The following is a 25,475-nucleotide window of genomic DNA, read 5'->3' on the forward strand; positions in this document are numbered from 1 at the left end:
CATGTGTCAATGTCATGATGTCATGTCATAAAGTATGAAACTTAAATAAGACATGACATATAGCTAACCTAAGTATTATCATGACATTTCAAATGATAATAAATTAAATATGATGTCATAACATGGCATATGACAAACAATACATGGTAAATAATATATAAAGGTATAGAAAATACCTAATTCTAGCCTTAGTTGCCATTTTTGATAATTTTGATCATTTTGCGATAAATTCCATATTCCTAAGTGTAATAGACCTAAAATCATATACTAAAGATTTTTAGATCACTATGTGCCAATTAGATTGACTCTAGGAAACTCCTCAAATGTGATTGGCACATCCTAATCACCTTAGGAATAACTTTCCATTTCATTTTCAAGGCTTGATTACACCTTGAAAATTCCTAAAGTGCCACCTTTTGCCATAATTAGGTTAACTACCTATTCAAGTAAGGTTGGCACACCCTAAACCATCTAGCGTGATGGAATCACGCTCTTAGGAACCCAATACCTATTTGAGCTCATTGGGTTCACTAAATATTCACTAGGGATGACTTCCCTAGTAACCCTCCTAATGACCCTCTTAGGCTTTAAAACCTTGGCCATTTGGGAGTCATCAAGATCAACTCTAGGGGTGACTCCCCTTGTGACCTTGTTGATTGTCTTCCTAACCCTAGGTCTTGTTCCATAATCGAATGGAACATTATGATAAGTGGGCTTGACCACTTGAGACTTAGGTTTGTGACTCAAACCTCTCATGTCCTTGGGCTTTTGCTTTTGACCCTTAGACCCTAGAGTTGACTTCTCCAAATTCTTAAGGGTCTTTTCTAAGGTGTCAAGTCTTGACCTCAAGACTTGATTTTCCTTTTCTAATACCTCAAGTTTTAATTTGTCATTTTTCTTTGAGGTATACCTAGGCATATGTCTAGTTGTTTTGGGATTCCTACCTAGGTTTTCCTTAACCTTAGATGAGTTAATTCTAGAGTTGATTTTTCTAGTATTGTCCTTATCTAGGCTAACATGTTTGGCACCTAAGCACATGTATCGATTACTATCGTTATCATGCTTATTATTATTGACAATAGCAATAAGGCTACTAGCATGCATCCTACTAGAATTGCAAGAATGTACCTTAGAGGATACCTTAGGGTTTGCCTTAGCTCCCCCTATAGATGTGCTTGGTCTCTTGTCCTTGTGAGGTTGCCTCCCCCTCAGACATTGACTTCTATAATGTCCCCTTCGCTTGCATTGGAAGCACACCACGTGCTCCTTGCCCTTGCATTTCGGGACTCCGGCTTCCTTGACCTTTGGTGTCGGTGGAGTCTTCCTAATCATCTTTGGACATTTACTCTTGTAATGCCCATATTCCCTACACTCAAAGCACATTATATGTAATTTACTTGAAATTAAATCGCTTGAGTTACCTACGGTTGAGGATGGATGTAATCTCTCTTCTTCATCCCTTCCGGAGGTAGAAGCTTCTTCTTGCACCAATCTTGAAGAAGAACTCTCCTCCTCTTCTTCCATAGATGTTGAGTAGCCCTCAACTTCTAATTCCTTACCTCCATGATGTGAGCTACTTGGCTCACTTGACTCCTCTTCATGACTTGAATTGGAGCTCTCCTCATGGAACTTAGCCAAGTTGTTCCACAACTCCTTGGCATTGTTGTATCTACCTATCTTACACAAGATATCACTAGGTAATGAAAATTCAAGGATTTTCGTTACCTCGTCGTTGATTGTGGATTGGTGGATTTGTTCTTTCGTCCACTTCTTTTCCTTGAGAAGTTCTCCCTTTCTATCCACTTGAGGAATAAAACCTACTGGTACACAATTCCAATTTGCTAGGTTAGTCATAAGAAAATACTTCATTCTTACCCTCCAATACGCGAAGTCACAGCACTCGTAGAAGGGTGGAATCGTGATGTCTTCTCCGAGTCGATCCATTCTCTAGCTTGTACTCCCCCAGGTGTTAATCCGACGAAGGGCAACCTCGCTCTGATACCACTTGTTAGGACCTTCGGATAGCGGCTAGAGAGGGGGGTGTGAATAGCCGACCCCAAATTCGGGTTTCTTTCTACAAATCAAGTTAGCGCAGCGGAAAAATAACAACAGAAACGTAAATGGAGAAATCAAACCTCAAGCACAGCGATGTAACGAGGTTCGGAGATGAAACTCCTACTCCTCGGCGTGTCCGTAAGGTGGACGAAGCCTATCAATCCGTCGGTGGATGAAACCCCGGATAACCGGCTAATATGAACTCCTTCTGGGTGGAGAAACCTCACCACAAAGTCTTTGCAACAGCAAAACAGAGAAGTACAACAATAGAGGAAACAAACAAGAACAATAGAAATTGTAAACACACTTGCTTGCCTTCTCGTCGGAGTCCGTTGATGAAGCAGCAGCTCCCAAGCGCCTAGAAAGCAAACCCAGACGAAGCTCACGCCAAGCTTCAAAGCGAGCTCAAGAAAGCTCAAGTCAGCTAGGTAAGAAGAGTTGTTCTGTAGAGGCCCTCGACCTTGATATATAACCTGCGAAGAAGAAGACAGATAAACTAGTGTGTCGCAACGGCTAGGGCTGGACCGATCAGCACACCATATCCTGATCGGTCTTGGGACCGATCATGCCTTAGGCTGATCGGTCCCCAGATCGATCCCAACTCTCTCGGTTTCGCCTCTGATCGGTCGTGGACCGATCAGAATCGTGGATCGGTTCACGCACCGATCCCCTCTTCTTCTCTCGATCTTCGCTCGATCGGCCATCGCACCAATCTGTAATTCACGCGAAACACATCGTTATTACCGATCGTCACCGCACCGATCACCAATCAACAGATCATGGATCGGTCACCAGACCGATCCAGGTTTAGAGCTCCCAGCCCTAAACCCAACCTAGTCCGGAGAACGAGCTACCGAGCCCTCTCCGACTTCGTTCGGTCCAGAGAACGAGCTACCGAGCCCTCTCTGACCTAGTCCGGAGAACGAGCTGCCGAGCCCTCTCCGACTTCGTCTGGTCCAGAGAACGAGCTCCCAAGCCCTCTCTGACCTAGTCCGGAGAACGAGCTGCCGAGCCCTCTCCGACTTCCCATGCCAAGCTTCCATACTTGGACTTCTCCCGTGCCAAGTCTCCATACTTGGACTTTTCCCGTGCCAAGCTCCTTGCTAGGACTTTTCCGTGCCAAGTCTCCATACTTGGACTTTTCCTGTGCCAAGCTCCCTGCTTGGACTTTTCCATGCCAAGTCTCCATACTTGGACTTTTCCCGTGCCAAGCTCCCTGCTTGGACTTTTCCGTGCCAAGTCTCCATACTTGGACTTTTCCCGTGCCAAATCTCCATACTTGGACTTTTCACGTGCCAAGTCTCCATACTTGGACTTTTCACCAGATGTCTGGTCAACCTTGACCTATCTGGATTTCCCTTGCCTGGCTTCACTCACCAGGACTTTCCAACTGTCTGGCTTCACTCACCAGGACTTTCCAACTGCCTGACTTCACTCCCAGGACTTTCCCTTGCCTGGCTTCACTCACCAGGACTTTCACCTGGCTTCACTCACCAGGATTTTCCGAATCAGGTCGACTCACCTCGGGTCAACCAGGTCAACCTTGACCAAAGATTACACCCACAATCTCCCAAGTTTGTATTCTGTCAAACATCAGAATACAACTTTTCTACTCTCGTCAAACATCAGAATAGAGCTTTTCTATTCTCGTCAAACATCAAAATACAACTCGAGTCAGGTCAACTCGAGTCAGGTCAACTAGGTCAACCTTGACCTAAGGTTGCACCAACAAATTGATGGACCTAGAAGACTCCGATCGGACCCATTCTAAGTCCTATGGGTTCACATGACTCACAAGAGTTCAAATATGCCCTCATTTTTAGGCATTCTCAGAGTTGGTTCAAACAGTTTGAATTTTTTTGTATATTGTGGTGCTTGTCTAAGAAGATCAGAACTATATTGGTGTTGACCTTCAGAAACCAGCACCAAGCTTGGTGATGAGAAGTCAAGGCCATGTTGGTGCTACTTTTGCAAGACAAGTACCAACGTGGTTCTGCTTTCGCAAGAGCAGCACCACGTTGGTGTTGGTTTTGCAATAGTAGCACCAAAGTCCGTATCACATGGCACACAAACATAAATTCTTGTGTGAGTCTCAGAACAATGGTTGGAGGGCATATATACATTCTATACACCCACCCCTTCTATTCCATACCAAAATTTCATAAATCTAAGACCCCTAGTTCAATCAATGGATTTCGATCAAAACCCATTAATGGATTTAGAGGATTACAATCGGATCCATTCCAAGACCTATGGGTTCACATGGCTCACAGGAGTTTAAATATGTCCTTATTTACTCTTTTTAGGCCTTCATAGTGTAGGTCCAAACAATTTGAATCTTTTTTTACATTTTGGTGTTGGTATGAGAAGATCAACACCACATTGTTGCTGATCTTCAGAGACCAGCGCCAAGCTTGGTGATGAGAAGCTAAGGCCACGTTGGTGCTGCTTTTGCAAGAACAACACCAACGTGGTGCCAGTTTTGCAAGAGAAGCACCAACATCTATGCCACCTGACACGCGACCATAGATTCTTGTGTGAATGTTAAAACCATGGTTGGAAGTCATATATACATTTTATACACTCACCCCTTCCATCCCGTACTGAAATTTTAGAAATCCAAAGTCCCTAAGTCAATTAATGAGTTTCTGTCAAATCCATTGATCGACCTAGAGGATTTCGATCGGATCCATTCCAAGACCTATAGGTTCATATGAGTCACAGGAGTCCAAATATGCCCTCATTTACTCATTTTAGGCCTTTCCAATGTTGGTTCAAATGATTTGAATCTTTTTCTACATTATGGTGCTGGTTAGAGAAGATTAGCACCACATGCTAATCTTTGGAAACCAGCACTAAGCTTGGTGATGAGAAGCCAAGACCATGTTGGTGCTATTTTTGCAGGAGCAACATCAACGTGGTGCTGGTTTTGTAAGAGTAGCACATGTCAGGTGACTATAGATTCTTGTGTGAGTCTCAGAACTATGATTGGAGGACATATATGTATTCTATACACTCATCCCTTCCATCCCATACTAAAATTTTAGAAATCCAAGACCCCCAGGTCAATCAATGGGTTTCGAATGGACCTAGAGGATTCTGATTGGACCCGTTCCAAGACTTATGGATTTATATGGGTCACAGGAGTCCAAATATGCCCTCTTTTACTCTTTTTAGGCATTCCCAGTATTGCTCCAAATAATTTGAATCTTTTTGTACATTGTAGTGCTGGTCTGAGAAGATTAGAACTACGTTGGTGCTTATCTTAGGAAACCAGCACCAAACCTGGTGATGAGAAACCAAGGCCACGTTGGTGCTACTTTTGCAAGACCAACACCAATGTGGTTATGTTTTTGCAAGAGCAACACCATGTTGGTGCTGGTTTTGTAAGAGCAGCACCAACATTTGTGTCACTTGACATGCAACCATGTATTGTTGTGCTATAGTCTCATAACTATGGTTGGAGGACATATACACATTTTATACACTCACCCCTTCCATTACATACCAAAATTTCAGAAATCTAAGGCTCTTAGGTCAATCAATGGATTTCAATCAAAACTCATTGATGAACCTAAAGGACTATGATTAGACTCATTCCAAGTCCTATGAGTTCATATGTATCACATGAGTTTGAATATGCTTTTATTTATTCTTTTTAGTGTTTCCTAGCATTGTTCCAAATGATTTGTATCTTTATGTATATTGTGATGCTGGTATGAGAAGATACTAACATTACGTTGGTGCTAGTTTTGTAAGTTCGGCACCACGTTGGTGCTGCTCTCACTAAATAAAAAAAACAAATAATATTAGAAACAAATATTTTTTTAGTAAAATTATAAAAGGACAATTTTATACGTGGTGAAATAATATTTTCGTAATCGAAAATTCGAAATCGATGATCAATTAGGTCACATAGCAATAATATTATTAATTATATTAGTAGAATTTTAAAGGACAATGAGAGAGTATTATTATAAACAAAATAAAATTTACAGACAAAATTATCATTTTCACATTTTCGGTTATGACAAAATTGTCATGCATTGAACATACTCCAAAGGGGAGCTCCTAACCCTTATTATGATTTGAGCCATCATTTTCTACCGTTATCCAAATGGGATGATACATCTTTTCCTTAATGTGACTGATCCTCTGATTATACTTACTATTTGACTTTGGCTTAGCTCAACCATTTTGCCGACTTTGGTCCTCTAGTTAACAGCATCTTCTAGTGCCAGCTCCTCAAATCAATTTGGCCTAGAAAATCAAATTTTGCTTTGAGTACTCTCTCCATACCCAAGGCAGTATTTAGTTCCCTTCCTGCCTGGTCTCTTTCCTACGTTAAGAACATTATACGAGTCGATCCACCTCTTGTTCAGGCTTTTGGTTAGAGATCCTATTTCATTTAACATATCTAGATTGAGCATAAGATTCAGAAACCAAATGTATGCGTCGCGAACAAAATAAATTGGTTAGATGGTAAAGAAAAGAATAGTAAGATATCACTAGGAATTCGAAGAGGTTTCCTCCAAAGACAAGGGTATTTTAACGCCCCCCTCGCAAGGTCTCGTCTGTCTACTATTTTGTGCCATGCATCCACACAAACAATGAAATGAGTGAGGCGTAGAAGAGATGTGAATAAATAAAACGTTAAGAAGTGGATGTGGAAGAAGGTCTTGGATATACATTTATAAAGAAACTATGAAAGTCTTGTCCATTCGTGATGGGAAGTTACTATAAGGAAAAGCTACCTTACCCCCTCGAAAACATAAGCAAAATAGTGGAATGTTATGCAACGCTTTGAATTATGATAACACTCTTCGACAGATGATGTTAATTATAAATTTTATCATGTTATGTTTCTTTCTTCTCCCTCATTGTAATTTATTTATTAAATATATTTATTAGTAATTGATGCTTTTTTAATAAAATACTATATAAAATTAAAAATATTTTAACTATTTACTATTAATTTTCTGTAAATTTTATTCTTTTTATAATAATACTTTCTCATTGTCCTTTAAAATTCAACTAATAAAAATAATAATATTATTGCTACAAGACCTAATTGAATGATTTTGAATTTTTGATTGCGAAAATATTATTTGACCACATGCAAAATTATCCTTTTTAAATTTTTACTAATAAAATTATTTATTTCTAATATTATTTATTTTTTTATTTTGAAAGATCAATATCAACATGGCACCGATTTTGAAAAATCAGCACCGATGTGGTGCTAATTTTGAAATACCAGCACCAACATGGTGATGTTCTTAGGGGATCAACACCAGGGTCGTTAACTTCATACCCAATCCATTAACTTCATAAATACTCGATCCATAACCCAACCCGTTAACTTCATAAAGAATAGCACCAACGTGTTGTTTTTCTTGAAGTGTCTGTCACAACACTAAAATTTGGTGGTCTTCGTCTTGAGTGTCTCCTGACTCTCCTTCAAACTTCTATGCTACTTTAGTTTGATTTCATTGATGGTGTATCCTATGTTTTTCAATATATTTTCTAATATTGGTGGATTAGGGTTTATGTCGATAGGAGTATAGGGTTTGCTATTCATTTCCTAAATCTAAGTCTAAGAGTTTAGGAAGTCTTTGCATTAAAACTTGGACTCTCATGTTCTATATACAACATAATCACTAGTTATTTATGATTTTACAGTTCGAGATGTCTTCAGATTCATCTAATGCAGTAGTTGCTTGAACCAGCCGTCTTATGAGAGGCCGCATGAAGAGAATGGATTGGAAAATCAACATTTCCCAATTCAGAAAATTGATTGCATCTGTGCCCCCAAGTATTGAACAAACAGAGTTGATCCGAAGCTCCCCTTTGCTTGGGTTTTGGACATCCTGTTGAATCCATATATTAGATGTCCTGTTCAAAATATGTTTAATAATTGGGATGCTGAGCAAAAGACCTTCATTTTTCATGGGGTGAAAAAATTGAACTTTACAAAGACTAATGTGACGATCATTCTTGGGTTACTCGACTAAGGTGAACCAGTACCAATGGAATCAGATGATGCCTCCAGACCATTGTATTTGCAGTATTTCAAGGATAAAAGTTGTACATGCAAGGAGCCGGAAAAACTTATAAGGAGTTCATGATCCCCTAAAAAATCCAATATCTGACAAGTTGTATTGCTAGCTAATTATTTTATATTTTTTGTATGTGTTTTTTTTCCGACTACTAGCAGCATTCCTAAGTTACTTGTGCTATCGCTAATAGACTGCCGAGATGATTTTGACAATCTAGGCAGTATAACTAGTGTCATGCGCTCTATAGTTATGTAACTCTTCAAATAGAGTCAATTGGGTTGGTAGTAACATCGAGGCCAAAACCATAGACACTAGTTGGTATGACATCGTTTCCCATACTGAAGGGATTTCCAATTTTATTGGCGGTAAGTTAGAATGTTTTTTCATAGTATTACTATTATTATTTTGTTTACATATTATCATCATGTTGTAGGTGTGGATGTATGAGCATGTCCTTATCATGAATCCACAACAGCCGAATGTGTATCCCAAATTGTTGAGATGGACAATCTCCCTCTCACATAAGCAATGTTAAAAGGATGATAGACCATCTGTCGCCGGATTATGTGCTGATTAACTTGATTCCAGCAAAGTCAAATGCCTATTTGTTATCAGAAATTGCTCCACCAACTCAACAAACTAAAAATGTTGTTGTATCAGCCTCACACCAGTTCTCTAATACTTCACAGCACAACTTTGAAAAATAAACTTGCATAAATTGCCAAGAAAAAGACCTTATAATCTCTTAAAAGGATAAATAAATTAAAGATCTTCTTCAATGTGTGGATGAGGTTAAAAGAGACTGCTCCTACATCATGTTTGAGAAGGAAAAAGAAAATCAACAACTTCTTAATCACGTTGAAGAGGTGAAAAAAGATATGGACAATGTTATATATGAAAAAGGTAACATGAGGGTGTAATAGTTCAACTACATAAGGATGTCAAAATATCCAAGTTAGAGCATCTAGGACCATCACTAACTACATAAAAAGAAAGGTTTGTGATAAAAAAGTCTCCCATGAGAGGAAAGACAAAAACCAGAAGCTTGCTAAACAAATACTACAAGGCAACATGACCGCTTTGGGAGGAAGAAATACTACAAGATTTCGGACAAAGATATTGGATACAATGAAAGGAATGACGAAGGTGGCGTCGGGAAGATGATGACAATCCATAGTTATGCTGTTCGTTTACCTTTGAATGTCATGAAAGAAGGCTCCCTCTGTTTCATAAGAAAACAGAGGCGCTATAACTATTCAATCTAGAATAGGTATATAACGAGCTCACAGTTGCCCTTCTGATAAAATCGGATTTTGCCAGTATTCACGTGCCATGATTTATGATAGGTATGAGTGGTCGTATGCTTTATGACAGCTATGAGTGATCATTGTATCGAAGTCACGGATCAATCATGTGGCGAAAGGTGATTCACTCGCTTCCAATACCCTCGCCAACTTGTCCCTGGACCAACACAGAAGAGTTAAATCACGGGTGGTTACTAGTCTTTAGTGTAAATGACCAAGGTATGGGGGACGCTCCGAGTTTCAACTCCAAGACTTCATGTGACAACACCCCATACTTCAACCACTGCACTACCTTGAGGGGATAAGTCATGAATCAATCAACCAAATTAGGTAGGTCACCATTAATTAATTGATGAGTATCCATAAATTCAATATTTTTAAATTATATAAGTGATCATTAAATTATTATTATGGTTTAGAGCTTGTTAGTAGTACCAATGTAGTGTTGATCTTCTCAGACTAGCACCACAATGTACATAAAGATTCAAATAGTTTGGAACAACACAAGGAAGGTCTAAAAAGAGTAAATAAGGGCATATTTGGACTTCTATGACCCATATGAACTCATAAGTCTTGGAATGAGTCCGATCAGAATCCTCAAGGTCCATCAATGAGTTTTGACTGAAATCCATTGATTGACCTAGGACCATTAAATTTCTAAAATTTTTAATTGGGATGGAAGGGATGAGTGTATAGAATGTATATATTCCCTCCAAGCATAGTTCTTAGACTCCCACATGAAGTTATGGTCGTGTGGTAAGTGACACAAATGTTGGTATTGATCTTGCAAAAGCAGCACCACATTGGTGTTGCTCTTGCAAAAGCAGTACCAACGTGACCTTGACTTATGATCACCAAGCTTGGTGCTGGGTTTCGAAGATCATCACTAATGTGGTGCTGATCTTCTTAGACCATACCACAATGTACATAAAGATGCAAATCATTTAGAACAACGCTAGAAACACTAAAAAGAGTAAATGAGGGCATATTCAGACTCATGTGACCCATATGTCTTAGAATGAGTCCGATTAGAATCCTCTAGGTCTATCAATGTATTTTGATCGAAACCCATTGATTGACCTAGTGCCCTTGAATTTTTGAAATTTTGGTGTGAGATGGAAGGGATGAGTGTATAGAATATATATATATATATATATATATATATATATATATATATATATATATATATATATATATATATATATGCTCTTCAACTATGGTTTTGAGACTCACACAATAATCTATTGCCGCGTGCAAAGTGACACAGACATTGGTGTTGATCTTACAAAAGTAACATCACGTTGGTGTCACTCTTGCAAAAGCAACACCAACATAATCTTGACTTCCGATCACCAAGCTTGGTGTTGGTTTCCGAAGATCAACACCAACGTGATGCTGATCTTCTCATATCAACACCACAATGTATATAAAGATGTAAATCGTTTGGAACAATGCTAGGAATTACTAAAAAAAGTAAATGAGAGCAAACTCAGACTCTTATGATTTATATGAACCCACATGTCTTGGAATGGATCCGATCAGAGTCTTTTGGGTCCATCAATGGATTTTGACCGAAACCCATTGATTGAGCTAGCGACCTTGGATTTTTAAAATTTTGGTATGTGATAGAAGGAGTGAGTGTATAGAATATATACATGCCCTCCAATCATGGTTCTAAGACTCACATAAGAATCTATTGTCACTTGCCAAGTGACATGGACATTGGTGCTGATCTTGCAAATGTACCACCATGTTGGTGTTGCTCTTGCAAAAGCAACAACAACGTTGCCTCTTGGGTTCTTCAATCTCAATATTTTGTTTCAATTGCTAGATCATTTTTTATGAATGACAGCATTAATGACTTCTATCCAATCATATCATTTTATTGTCAATATTGATATAATTCACATGTAGAACCGAGTTTCATAAACAAATGTAAACTTTTGTTAAAAATATGATAGATATATGATATCATCCAAGAATTACAAATTCCAATTCATATTTGGAAATTGTCTACATAGGCCAAACAAGCCAAATGCGTTGTCTCACATAGTTGTAGATTAAGGAAGCATTCCTATTCCCAATACTAAGGGAACTTCAAATTGGCTGGGGTATGAGGCATGTCCAGTCCTCATATATAAACCTGTGTGATGCAAATCAATATAAGCAAATTGTAATAACCACGTTGGTTTATACAGAATGAATTTTCCAAGTCTATATCCTTTGTGAGCATGGAAATATTTATATTCGGATACAATAAAATAAATCATAAAAGGCTTAAACCAATATACTTCTAAACTAGTAAAAGATTTATTTTTTTGTGTAATCATAAAACTTGAGAATGTTCTATTTTTGTATGAACAAAATAAGTTAGCAATCCTATCTAACTGAAACAAACTCAGATTCAGGATAGATAGCATATAGAAAAAATCATAATATATTTCAATTTGTGAAATATAACTAGCAATAACTTATAACTATTAAATGGAATATAAAATATTTTAAATATAGAGTTGAAATCTAACATTGTGATTGGCGAACAAGATATAACAACATGCAACTGTAGGTCCTCATTCTCATCAGCTTTCTAAATCTTTACAAGATATGAACTTTAATTCATCTAGACAAAAATTAAAAGTAGTTACGTCACCATTCTTAAGTTATAATTTAGTTAATGAAACCTTTTATTGGTAAGCATGTTGAAGAATACAAATAACATAGATGATGTAGCAATATCAAAATCAAGAATACAAATACAAGAAAGATACTAAACCTTTATTCATCCTAAAGATGTTGTTTGAACCTACAACAATAATGACAATTACTAACTTAAATTTCTTAATCAACCACTAAAATTTAATAAAAAAAACTTTGATAATATCGACTATATATGGTAAATCTTCTTCATATGTGTCGTCATCACTTGTTACATTTTGATTATCAATAATTGATCTTAAAATCAACACATCCTCATAATTACAAAAATTAATAAAACTAATTGATTGAGAATTAAAATTATAATACAAATGTAGAATTAATTGACGCAAACCCTTGCTGCAAAATTGGACAGTTGCGCTTGTCATGTAACACACCTCGAAGCTCGCATCCACGACATAGCCTAAATTTTGAGGTTGATTTCTCTTTAGATGATTTCAGTCTCTTCTCACATCTCTTTGTTCTTACTAAAGATGAATCAACTGAAGATGCTAGAATTCCGTTCTGTTTAAATTTCCCTGTACAAAAATTGTACAAGTACAGAACTATTCCTAATAACCCACATGTTCGATCAAACATGTGTTTGATCAATCAAGCAAGTCCTTGACGGATCAAAGCACACCTTGATCGAAGTACAAGATCGCTGGCCTCTTGTGTTAGTATTCAAAATCGATACAAAGAAAACTTAAACTAATTACGCAGCGGAATTAAAGAACTAGTTGTACCTTTTCTTTATAGTTAAAAACCTCTTGATCTTCTGCCGTATTCCTCTCCTCTTCTTGGACATCGTGTGGGCGATGATCTACCAAGCAACACCACCCTCCTCTTCTCGGTTTTCAAATCGCCGGCTACAAAAGGTGGCTCTAGGATGGGGCACCTTCTAATCTTCTTCCTTCTCTTCTTCTTCCTCTTGTCCAAGTCGCCGCCTATCAAGGAGGATAAGCAAGAGCCGCCGACCCCTAGCAAGGAAGGGGCGCCAACCCTAAGGAAGGAGAGATGAGGGGGCGCCAACCCTTAGGAAGATGGAGGAGGCTTGTGGGAATTGTGTGCCGCCGACCCTAGCAAGGGAAGAGGGACGCCGACCACAAGGAGGAGAAGAGAAAAAAATTAGGTTTTAGGGGCCACCACCTACTCCTTTTTATAGGCTTGCCGTCGGTTACAAAGAAAGAAAAAATAACAGAATTCTGTTTAGAAAAAATCTCTTTCTAAATCGAATTCTGTTTAGAAAAAATCTTTCTTTCTATAACCCAGTTAAATCAAACCAAGTTAAATCAAACCAAGTTAAGTTAAATCAAACCAAGTTAAGTTAAACCAAACCAAGTTAGACCAAACCCAATTAAACCAAACCAAGTTATGGATGGGTGGATGCAAAGCTTTATATAGAGACTACAATAGTGACCTAGAGGAGGAATTGGTTTAGGCCTCCTGATGGGCTTGGGCTTCCTGTGTTTGGCCCGAACACCCAACCCAAGTCCATCAATAATAACTCATACCACTAAAGGGTTATTATTGAACTACCGCACCAATCCCATATTACAATATGGGCTCCTTCTTATTATGAGTGCGTTAATCTCCCCGTGTTTAAGATATCGTATGTTCGTTAATTAATTGAGTTACTGACAACCCAATTAATTAACATCTGATTCCAAGAGTAGTACCTCTCAACTTTATTATCATGCCGAACTAAGTCCACCTGCAGGGTGTATATGATAATCCTTATGAGCTCCTCAAGGGGACACCATCAACCTAAATAATTAGGGCACAAATTCCTTCTATAATCAACAACACACCATATAAATAATATTATCTCCCAACTCATCGGGCCTATTGATTTAACGAATAAATCTCACTCATTGATAAGTTAAAGAAAAAAATACTAAGTATACGTGCTTGTTATTATATGGGGATTAAGAGAACGCACATCTATAATAACAGAGGTTCTGTTCTTTTATATAGTCAGTATAAATCGAACAACCTCAAACGGTCCTACTCAATACACACATAGTGTACTAGTGTAATTTTATAGTCAAGACAGACTAATACCAAATTACACTACAACCGTTCCAATAGTTTGCTCCAATCTATCTTGGTTGTGAGCTACTATTTATAATTTATAAGGAACCGATAACATGATCTTCTGTGTGACACCACACATCATGTTATCTACAATATAAATTAAATGGACAACTGCATTGACATATATATAAATATAAAATGCAAACATTTGACCAAAGTGATTCTCATTTCAAAATATTTCAAAACAGATGTTCATACAAAAGGTAAGCTTATAGTATACATCCCAACATCAACAATACCAAAGATCTCATCCATGGATTTTTTTTTTCTTTGACTTTCATTACCACATATTTTACTAATATTCATCTCTTGAATTTTGCTATAGATACAATCTACTAATTGATCCAAGAAATTTGTACCCTTATCTATTAAAGATGAATTATCAATTAATATTGAAGCTTTAAAGGATAATCTTGAGTGTCTTGTCATCAAAAATTTTTCTGGATCATTGATTATATTATCCTTCCTTAAAGAAAAACTAGTACCAACCTTTGCATCTCATGCCTATCGTTTGAGTATATATACTTATTAGACAAATAAAACACTTGATTGGTATGAAAATAAACTAACATATGCCTATATGAAATACCCTCGAACTCAAATTTCATACAACTATAGGATATGTAGTCCCTCTATTGGTGATGTGTGAGCACTCTTGGTTTGGAAGAAGAACAACTTTAAAAATTCACCACATGGCAAATCACTGAGTCAATTAATGTAGATGATTGTTGTACACAATAACCATGACTGTCACTAATTTCACTTTGAAACTCTAGCCATATTTTTTTTTGTACAACTTAACCATTTGAATTTCTATTGGCTAACTTATCTTAATCTTAGGTTGCTCATTCATATTAATATGATTCGTAACTAACTCATTGTGTCTTTGGTGTTTTAATACCCTATTGAAACAGGTGATAAAATCCATTAATGAGTTCTTATTTGAGACATACCTTGTGAAAAAAATGTGCGCTCTCAGATCTCTTACTATTTGACATTCTAACAGAAAATATATGCCTAAAATAAACTGGCGTCCACTTGTGTCGCAATTCATATATCAACGACAACTAATCATTTTTTTTTAAGTTAACACATTTGGTAACCTTTTGCCATGACTTCTCAAATTCATCCGGTGTTGTAGAATTTGTAATGAAATTCTTTAATCTTAGATAATGGTTTCAAAAAGTCAAATGGTGTAATTTATCTGAGAATTTGTTCAGCATATGCCACAAATAATATTAATGGATTGTTTGAGGAAAAACTTGGGCAATAACTTTCATCATAGCAAGATCTCAATCAGTGATGATCACGTTTGGTGCACCTTTAGACATGACTTCTATGAACTTCTTAAGCAACCAAACAAAAGACTGAATTTTTTTATCATTTAGAAACCCACAACAAAAAATAATTGTCTGATGATGATTAACTCCTACAAATGATGCCAAAATTAATCTATATTTGTTAGTGTTATATGTCATATCAAATACGATTACATCACAAAATACATGATATGTCCTCCTTGATACATAATCCGCCTAAACATACCTACCAAATTTGTATTTGAATCAGTATCATAATTAAAGAAAAACTTTATTCTTTCTCTTTCTCAGGCAAATAACTCAATTAGTGTTTTAGCATCGATACTCTTTTGTTTATCCTTTAGCTCTTTCTCGAAGTTTCTAATACTCTTTCTGTGCAACCTACATGGTCAGAGCCTCCATACTCTATATTCAATAATCTTGTTGATAGGCCGGCACATTAGCCTTTGAAATTGTTGAGTCAATGCTTTCTTTGCTACTGAAAGACTAAGATGTGAGCGTAGCAAATACACTTTTGTCGAAGATGAGAGTAGATGATTATGACTTTCAATGAAATTAGTGATAGCCCAATTAGATCAAGTTTGTTCCTTCACTAATGAAATATTTGACTTGTATCCAGTTCTAACTTCGCCACGTACTCTTGTCTTTTTGATTTTTTTCACCTTGTGTCTACATATTCCGTTGAACACATGTATGCCCTTTAAAGTATATAAAATTTTCCAATCTACTTCATTAGTTTTCTTATTTTTTTGGCTATTGCTTATTCTTGCGCTAAATCCGGCTTCTCATGCATATTGATTATAGAATGAAAATACCTCCTCCAGTGATGCAAATTTCATCCCAAATTTTAGCTTTCAATCATCATCAACTTAGGGAATATATAGCTGATCACCACAGAGATTTTCTGCCATTAATGTAGAATGTCTGATTCAAAAAATCGAGCAATAGTACTAGTAGGAGCACAAATAGTATATCAGTTACTGGATAGTTATAAGTCAAGCAACAATTTTCTTGCATGATTCTTGAAGCTCACCGCAATCAGAATCTCATGCAAAATGTAGTATTCCTGTAAATTTCTTTGTTCAGCCAAGAAAGAGAAGAATACTGTAGAAGTCATTGTAAATTACAAAATGATTATGATAATAATAATAATGATGCAAAATCCAAAAAAAAAATTACTTTGTAATATTAGGTACGTTGATGCTGTTTTTCAAAAATTGGCACCAACGTCGTATTGATAGTTTTGCAAAACCAACACCAATATTGTAGTTGATTTTTCACCATGTTTCATAGTTAATTTTGTAGTTGATTGATAGTAGGGCATAGAAGCTAAAATTTTAAGTGTTATTTGGTAGTTTCATATGTAATGGTTTTGTTGCTTTGGATATATTGTCTTTTTTTTAAAAAAAAATCACCACTATATTGATACTAGTTTTAAAAAATCAACACTAATGTGGTGTTAATTTTTTAAAAATAGCACTAAGTTGGTGCTGATTTTAAAGGACCAGCATCAATGTGGTGCTAGTAGTTGGTGCTAGTTTTGAAAGATCAACACCAATGTGGTTTTGGTCGTTGTTGGTAGTTGGTGCTGGTTTTGAAAGATCAGCACTAATATGATGCTGGTTTTGAAAGACCAACACCAATGTAATGTTGGTCAGTGCTGATTTTAAAAGAAAATCAGCACTAACGTGGTGGTGGTTTTGAAAGACCAACATCACGTAGGTGCTGGTTTTGAAAGAAAAGTAGCTCAATGCTTGTGTTGGCCCTTTAAAACTACCACATTGGTGCTAGTTTTGAAAGAAAACCAACTCAACATTTGTGCTGGAAACTTAAAAATCAACAATTGGAGTTCATAAAGTCGATATGGAATGTAGATTTTGAGACATGAGTAGAAAAAGGAGAGGAGGGAGATAACCAACTGTTTAGTTGTGAGCGAAAATCCTAACTTACTTGGCGCGAGTTGAGAGTTGAAGAAGATGATCTATATCTAGGGTTGGAAGTGGAGGAAGAGAGGAGCAAATGAGCGCCGAAGAGGGTTTATGACTTTCGTTTTAGGAAAAAGAGGTAGTGAAGGACGAGAACAAATAAGTTGCGTGAATGAAGAGAGAGATTAAAAAAAATCAAGTTAATACCGCATCACCATGCCACGTATACTATCACTCATGGTCGTCCATATAAGGGTATATATATATACACACTAAACGCTGGATTCTAAACTCTAACTTCTAAAAAAAAAAATAAAGAAAAAAATTATACAAGGTGCTTATAAGGTGAATATTATAAAGTAAGTAGGGTGAACTCTTGATACCTTATTTACCTTATGATTCTCATCGTATGAACACTGTATATTTGTTTTTATACTATAATTCAAACTCTAAATGCGGCTCATATATATATATATATATATATATATATATATACACACACACACACACCGTATTTCTACGACTGAGACCTTAAATGTTTGAGGCACCTCGAGTTGTCTCAATCACGGAAACATGCACGAACGACGAGTTGAGCACTATATATACACACACAAATTTGTTATACTACGCGACTCCATTTACGCACTTGTGCGTGCCGGGCCAATGTGGCACGCGTGTCTGATTTTCTTTTCTTTTCTTTTTTAAAATTCAACATTTTCTCGCTTACACCTCGCCGTTAGTTGTCATTAGATGCCGGCAAATCTCCCCAGGCCAGACCCCAGTAATCAGGCCGTAAACTGGTTGGGGTTCGGCTCCGGTTAGACCACAGCTAGAATCCCGAACGAAATCTTGTCGGAATCTAGTCGCGATCACGACCGCTAGTGACGCAACCGAATCATGAGCAATTGTGGTCGGATTACAGATACAATCCGACCACGAACCGCTCAGGGTTCGGCTCCGACGAAATCACAACTAGAATCCCGACCAATTGTAGTCAAATTCTGGCCGCAATCTGACTGCGAACTGGTCGAGGTCCAACAATGGTAGGATTTTGACTGCGATCGTGGTCAGAATCCAATCACGATCCCCTGGATTCAACTTCCCCCATGTTACAGTTTGGGTCAGAGTAGGCGGCCGGGTGGGCAACTGGTGGTAGCAGGCAAGTGCGACATGTGTGACGGGGGTGAGGCACGCTGACAGGAGTCGAGCGTCATGCACAGTCATGCACAACCACTCTTACTTGAGCGATGGTGGGCGACATCCAACGTGGATGATCTGACGCGACTAAAACTGATTTTTTTTATTTTCCTCTCACATCTATATGCATCTCTCTTCTTTCTCCTACATGCAAGTCTATTTCCTACCTGCAAGGTGATGTTGGTTTTTACAAAATAATACTAAAGTAGAACTGATATTTAAAGATCAGCACCAACTACTGGTGTTGGTTTGTGCAAAGTAGCACCAATGTGCATACCAACACCAACTACTGGTGCTAGTTTGTGCAAACTAGCACCACTGTTGGTGATGATTTTTAAACTAAAGACTAGTTATGAAAATCAACACCATGTTGGTGTTGATTTAAACTAAAGACCAGTTATGAAAATCAACAACATGTTGGTGTTGATTTGTACAAATCAGTATCAACATGGTGTTGATTTTTACATATCAACACCCAAAGTTGATGCTGATTTGCACCATGTTGGTGTTGGTCTTTAAAGACCAATTGTACAAACCAGCATAACGTTAATATTAGTTTATGTAAACCAACACCAATCACATCGGTACTGGTTTGTGCAAACTAGTACTACTATTGATGTTGATTTGTATAAACTAGTATTATTATTGATGTTGGTTTGCGTAAACCAGTACTATTGTTGGTGCCGCTTTTTAAGATCAGCATCTGTTGACTAGTTGTATAAACCAACATTAACATGCTGACGTTGGTCTTTAAAAGCTAGCATATTGAAGATGATCTTTAAAAATCAACTATACCTTAATACTGATTTATAAAAACCAGCATTACCACTACCACATAGGAGAGTGAATAATTGTGTGTGTGTCCCACGGGCTGAATCAGCTGGAAGGATGCCTGACGCTTGCAACGGAGGTTCAGGGGTCGAGGGTCGTCAGTTGTACACGGGCGTAAAACCTCGGTCTACTGCGCTTTAAATTCCACTCGACCCCCAGTCACCCCTCCTGCCCAACTTAACCATAATTTACCCCCTCTGGATATCTGTGGGACCGGACCAGGGGGCCGCTAAGGTGACGATTCCACATTTTTACAACATAGGAGAGTGAATAAAATTATATATACATGAGAGAGAAATAAAAAAAATAATTTTAATCGTGTCACACCATTCATATAATATCAACGGCGTCGTTCATGTAGGGGTAAAGGCCGCCCATCCTCATATTTTTGTCAAAACTTAAGGGTCATTCACGGAGAATTTTAATATAACAAAAAAGAAAAAAATCCCTTAGACGTGTTTTATATTGTAAATCTCTCAACAAAACATAAAAATTAGTCATTTAATTAGTTTAAAATTATCAAAAACATAGTAGGAATGGATGGATTGAAAAAAAAGTATAAATAGTTTTCTTTGTTTATTTGACATGAAAGGGAAAGGATCAATTTCAAATTGATTTGTGGATCAATTTTATTCAGTTGTTTCTTTCACCCTCAATTAGATGAAACATTTTCTTTCCTGTGTCACTGCCTACCATAAACAGGAAAAAATATCTTCTCAATTTCTCGTGCATCTAAAAATTAAATCTCAACCTCAGCAAATTAACATACGAATTTCTCTAATGGATAATTGGCCTAAAAAATAACATACAAATTTCTCTAATGGATAATTGACCTAAAATTAGATTGATGAGTCATCCATTATGAAACCTTCCCAATTTAATCCACCAAACAAAAACTTCCGTAAGATTGGTTATCCGGGATTAATCTTGTCCACTAAAAAAAAAAGCTCGCAGCCATGGCTTCACCACGAGCCCATGGCGTGAGCAGATTGCAACCTAGCCGTAGCTCACAGCAAGCTTATGACAAGTTGACTCTAGTTGCGGTCAATTATGTGGAAGGTTTTAGGGCTCGCATCCTCGTCATCTTCACTCCTCGCCGATCACATCATTAATAATCTTCACATCTTCATCATTTCTCTCAAACTAGAGCATCATTTGATTGCAACCACATCATCAAGTCATTCTCTTGTAAACACACTGTTACTAACAGTATACAACATATAACATCCATAGGGATAGTAATCTTATCGATGGAAATGTCGCAAATATCCCATCATCATACGGGCAAGTGTCATTTGATCTAATTTTATTAATCAAGAAATATCTACAATATAATATTCCATCATAAAATATCCCATCTCTGTCTGATCCTAATAAAGAAGATTTAATTAACAATAATAAAATTTATTTAAATAAAATTAAAATATAATATAAAATTAAATTAAATCCAATAGTATATAATGTTCCATCCTCTTCAATACAAACAAAGCTTGAGTACATCTTATTCTCATCCATATCCTTTCCCTTATTATCATTTTCAATGTTAATTTACAAAATACCCCAAATATTCATCAGCTTTATCAAAGTGCTCCCCTACATTGCTTAATATAAAGACACCTCAAAGATCTCTATCTTATTGCCAAGATGCCACTTCTTATATAACAGCCAAAAGTACAGTTATATCACTGGTGGAATTTTCAATATTATCGAATAATTATGAATACCTGAGAAAATATGGCCCTTACCATAATCTATTCAGTTCATTGAAGTATTCAGTGGCACTGATAACTTCAAAGTAACATAAACAAGCTTATCTTATTCCCGGCTTCTTCCCAGAAGATTACCTGAATATGTATCAGGTAGTGTTAAAGGGGAGTTACAGTCTCCTGGAGTTCATTAGTATTTTCATTTTTCTCATTTTCTCAACTTTTCTGCCATGCAATAAACTTTGCTTTTGCATGCATGGTCCAGAGAGATTCCCTTGGGGATAGGCTGAAGCTTTTGATCTTGTTTCCCGAATCCTTTTGGATCCTTTTCGTGACACTGCAAGACCTAGAAAAAGTTTCTATCTGCCATATTAAATTCCTGATAACCCTTATCGGCCTTATCCCTTTCTTTCTATCTTTTTTCCCCCCTTATCTCCAGTCAGGTTGTCACCATCGCTGAACTGCTTTTTGTTTTAGCAGATGCAGGTGCAGACGCAGATCCCTTAACGTTGACACTCCATCTACCTTGCTTTTACACCCCTCCACTAAGATAGGGCAAATTTGATTGGGCAGTTGGTGATCTATATGCAAACTGATGAAATGAGTAGGATGTAAGAGGAGAAACTAGCCTTTCAATTCTTATAATGTATTTAGTTACTAAGAAATATTCCTTGACATTTTAAGTTGGATTGAGCTATCTACTCGGCTTTAACAAAACCATTCAACTAGGCCTCTCCACCGCCTATCGTATATATCAAACTATTCCAAGAAGTGGTTTGATGGGTTGTCAATTTCCCACTTTTGTCAATCTCTCCTTTAGTTATGAAATCATAATTTAAAATGTCTGAGTGGGGGCACCGGAGGCGAGCAAATCATTTTTTGCCACATAATTTAAAATGTATGAGAGTATGGGTATATAGGCTAGATTTTACGATTTTAACATAAATTAATCAAAATGGAGTTTGTTCCATCCCAACATAACTAATCACTTGAAAGAGGAATGCCTTTTTAAGATATAGACATAACAAATCATCTCACTCGACAATGCAAGACTAATGGATGTGGGTTATCCTAACTTCAACATCTCCCTCACACCCATCATGCTAAGAGTACAGACCTAATTCTCATGCCATGATAAACTGAGATGGAGATTTGAAGGGGACAATGTGGGAATAATGTGCAATGAACATTCTAGCTTCAACAAAAATATTGTTTATCAAATTGTTGATGGACTGAAAACTTACTGATTTCACAATCTCGACAATCAGTCCTCATGTTTAAGTGCATTGATATTATCTAGGTCAATTTATGGTGAAATTTCGGTACAACATATAGTTTATTGAGTTGTTTGGTGAAACAACTTGCTAGAGAAGGGAAAGTAGTTTGGCATAACAAGTGAGAGAGAACTTGGATTCAGTGAGAAATTTGGTACAATCATAAGTTAGATTCTTTTGTAAGTTGATCCCTTTCCTTACTTTGTTCATGTGACAATTGCTGTAAAGGCACTGGCTCTTCGTCATATTTCATCTACTAACAAAATGGGGGAAAAGCCCAAGGGAACTCAATCAGCCAACCAACAGTTGGTTCAAATGGAAGATGAAGGGTCTTCCCCACAAGGAGAGACCAGTACTGGAAGGTTAAGATGAAGGAAGGGCTCAGATAAAGCTTCAACCAGGGAAAGAAAGAATAACAATCCACAAGAATATCAAAGGTAGCCCCTATCTCCCTAAAGGAAGAGGATAGATAGATTAACAATTTGAGAAAGATAATTTTTTTAACTAATCAGGCAACAGATTAGGCCAGTGTCACTACTGAACCAATTTAAATTCCAATCAAAGTGAGTATATATGCTAATTCTGAGTAGATTGAAGTGGCCTTGAATTCCTAGTTTAACCAGTTGAACTGAATGCACCCAGATCAAAACAAACAGAGGATGGAACTGGAGAAAAAAATGCAATTATGAAGAGCCATGACATGAATTGAAATTAATAGTCACAACAACAATTAGACAGCAATAAATGAGAGGAGATGGGGATAAATATTGTACCTTTCATTCTCCATAAGCATAAGCACCAGCTCTGATCACTTTTACAAGATACAATTTTGAACAATACAAACAAGAAGAAGAAGGATTAGTGAACAACAATGACATTGGTTGGATAAGTGTTCATGCTTTGCAATTAACAAAATGAGGAGGTGGTTTTGGTAATTTTACCAACATCACATCAGAAACCCCAAAGCAAGAGTCGGGGAGGCAACTCACTTCGCCGAGGGCGGCGGCGCCGCGGCGGCTTTGGCCTCCTCGGATTCCGCCGCGGCCATCGCCTCCGCCAGGGACGCGAGCTTCTGGAGGTTGAGGCGGACGACGGTGTCGGCGAAGAGACGAGTGTCTTCCTCCGTGTTCCCCTCCGGCACGTCCACCACATACGATTCCAGGACCACCGCCCAGGGCGCGCCCTCCCCCTCGCCCTTGGGGCACACCTCGTCGACGGTGGTGACGGATCGGTAGTTGCGGAGGCGGTGCTCGCCGCCGACGATGGTGAAGCCGGTGACCCGCCCGGCCTCATCGAGAACGTCGAGTCGCTCGGTGCTGGTACTGGCCGGCAGGCCGGAGATGACACTGACCTCGCGGAGGCAGCCCGGGCGGATCTCCCCGTCGCCCTTGATGGCGCAGCTGCGGATGAAGTGCTTGTAGGCCTGGGGCCGGTCGAAGCGGCGGACCACGGACCAGACGATGTCAGCGGGAGCGCGGATCCGCTGGGCGAGGAGGGAGGAGCACTGTGCCGGGTCAACATGGTACCGATGATGGGATGCCACTCGGGGACGCAGATCGGAGTACTCCTCAGGCGTAAGGCCCGCCGGGATCTCTTCCTCCGCCGGTGGAACCGTCGTCGCCGGGGATCGCAATGGTGCTCCGTCGCCGCCCTCCTTCTCCATGGGTCGGTCGGCTCGGGAGTTGGGTAAGCGGAGGCGGTGGCTGGTAATAATAAAAAATAAATAGAAGTCTTTGCTTTTAATTATTTCTGCACTAGACGGCGGAAATAATTGGGCGGCGTTTTTGGGGGTCTTATTTTATGGAAATTTTCAATTTGGCCACTTCCAACTTAAGAAAAATACTTCCAAATTTAGTACTCGGTATTAATAGTTATATAATTTAGTATAATATCTTAGGGGCGATATGACACGTTGTGAGTGACCCTAGAGGTAAGGTGTGGTCGAGAGTCAAGTTAATATGATGGTTAAAGTTAAGATGAGATAGTAGTCAAAGCCAGGATGTATGTATCCGGACGAATCACCTCTCAGAAGCAGGTCTCCCAATATAAACTCGGGCGACCCTAGATCCAGGTGAACATACGGGATCCAGCTCCTCACTTCTCCTGTGCATGTCTCACAACATATAGCTGGTCAGGCCATATAGTCGACCGGACATACGGGGCTTAGTTCCCCACTTCTCCTATGCAAGTCTCTCAGTAAATAGTCGGTCAGATGATCATAGAGTCGGTCGGGTGGCCATAGAGCTGGTCGAACTTACGGGGCCCAACTCCCCCACTCTTCCAATGTAAAGTTCTCAGCATACAGCTGACGGGGCATACGGGGCTCAGCTCCCCATTCTCATGTACAAGTTGTTAGTTAGAGTCCTAGAGTCAATCATGTGATGATTGTTGTATGAACTTGATGTATCATATTCCTATATGTTTATAAAGGCATTTCTTTATGGTTATTATACTTACTTGTATTGGTGCCGAATAACAAAGTATAATAGCGTCCTTGAGTAGAAGGTTCTTATCTATATCAATCGATTGGTTGAATCGATAGTGAGATGATATAGAGAACACTACTCTTAATCATTCCTAATCAAGTATTAACATTCAGGGACAATGTTAATGCGATGAGACTAGCATGTAGGTCAACTCGATGACTTGATCTCACAAGTCATGGATATAGAGATATCAAGTTGATACATGAGTATGCATTGGAGAATGTATACTGAATGGCCCACCATGAGAAAGTATCATGGATCGTTATATGAGTATCATATACTTTCTCATGTGACTATTAGTATGACTATCAGTCCTTGGACCTGAAGTCACCATGGTTCCTTACATAAGGAGTTACATACTTTGGCTTCGTCAAACGTCACCCGTAACTAGGTGGACTATAAAGGCGATTACTGAGTATGTAACAAATTATGCGGAGGGATGTGAGTGATGTAGATGAGATCTATCCCTCCTATATGACAGGAGTGACATCATCATTCTTGATAGAGTGAGACCACTAAGTGTATGAC

The 25,475-nt window shown here is 38.1% G+C and overlaps 1 protein-coding gene across 3 annotated transcripts; it reads right to left on the reverse strand.

The window, feature by feature from the left end:
- Positions 1-7,908: 7,908 nt before the first annotated feature.
- On the reverse strand, positions 7,909-24,242 carry LOC121981044 (abscisic acid receptor PYR1-like). Of its 3 annotated transcripts, none has more exons than XR_006111728.1 (3): positions 23,403-24,190; positions 23,235-23,272; positions 7,909-7,925 (listed from the first exon to the last, which is right to left on the reverse strand). XR_006111728.1 is itself a non-coding variant. In XM_042533376.1 (2 exons), exon 1 carries the CDS (start codon positions 24,122-24,124, stop codon positions 23,447-23,449), a length of 678 nt encoding a protein of 225 aa, XP_042389310.1. In that variant the 5' UTR covers positions 24,125-24,190; the 3' UTR covers positions 23,219-23,272; positions 23,403-23,446. The 3 variants fall into 3 exon arrangements, 1 of the variants encoding a protein (XP_042389310.1); XR_006111727.1 differs by lacking the exon at positions 7,909-7,925 and adding an exon at positions 11,410-11,561 and having other exon boundaries at positions 23,403-24,242; XM_042533376.1 differs by lacking the exon at positions 7,909-7,925 and having other exon boundaries at positions 23,219-23,272.
- Between the last annotated feature and the right edge of the window lie 1,233 nt (positions 24,243-25,475).

The sequence above is a fragment of the Zingiber officinale genome, chromosome 5A (genome assembly GCF_018446385.1).
Source record: "Zingiber officinale cultivar Zhangliang chromosome 5A, Zo_v1.1, whole genome shotgun sequence".
Lineage (NCBI taxonomy): Eukaryota > Viridiplantae > Streptophyta > Magnoliopsida > Zingiberales > Zingiberaceae > Zingiber > Zingiber officinale.

Excerpts from the sequence above, each read along its gene's own strand:
- LOC121981044 (XM_042533376.1), bottom strand. The coding sequence starts at position 24,124 with ATGGAGAAGGAGGGCGGCGACGGAGCACCATTGCGATCCCCGGCGACG.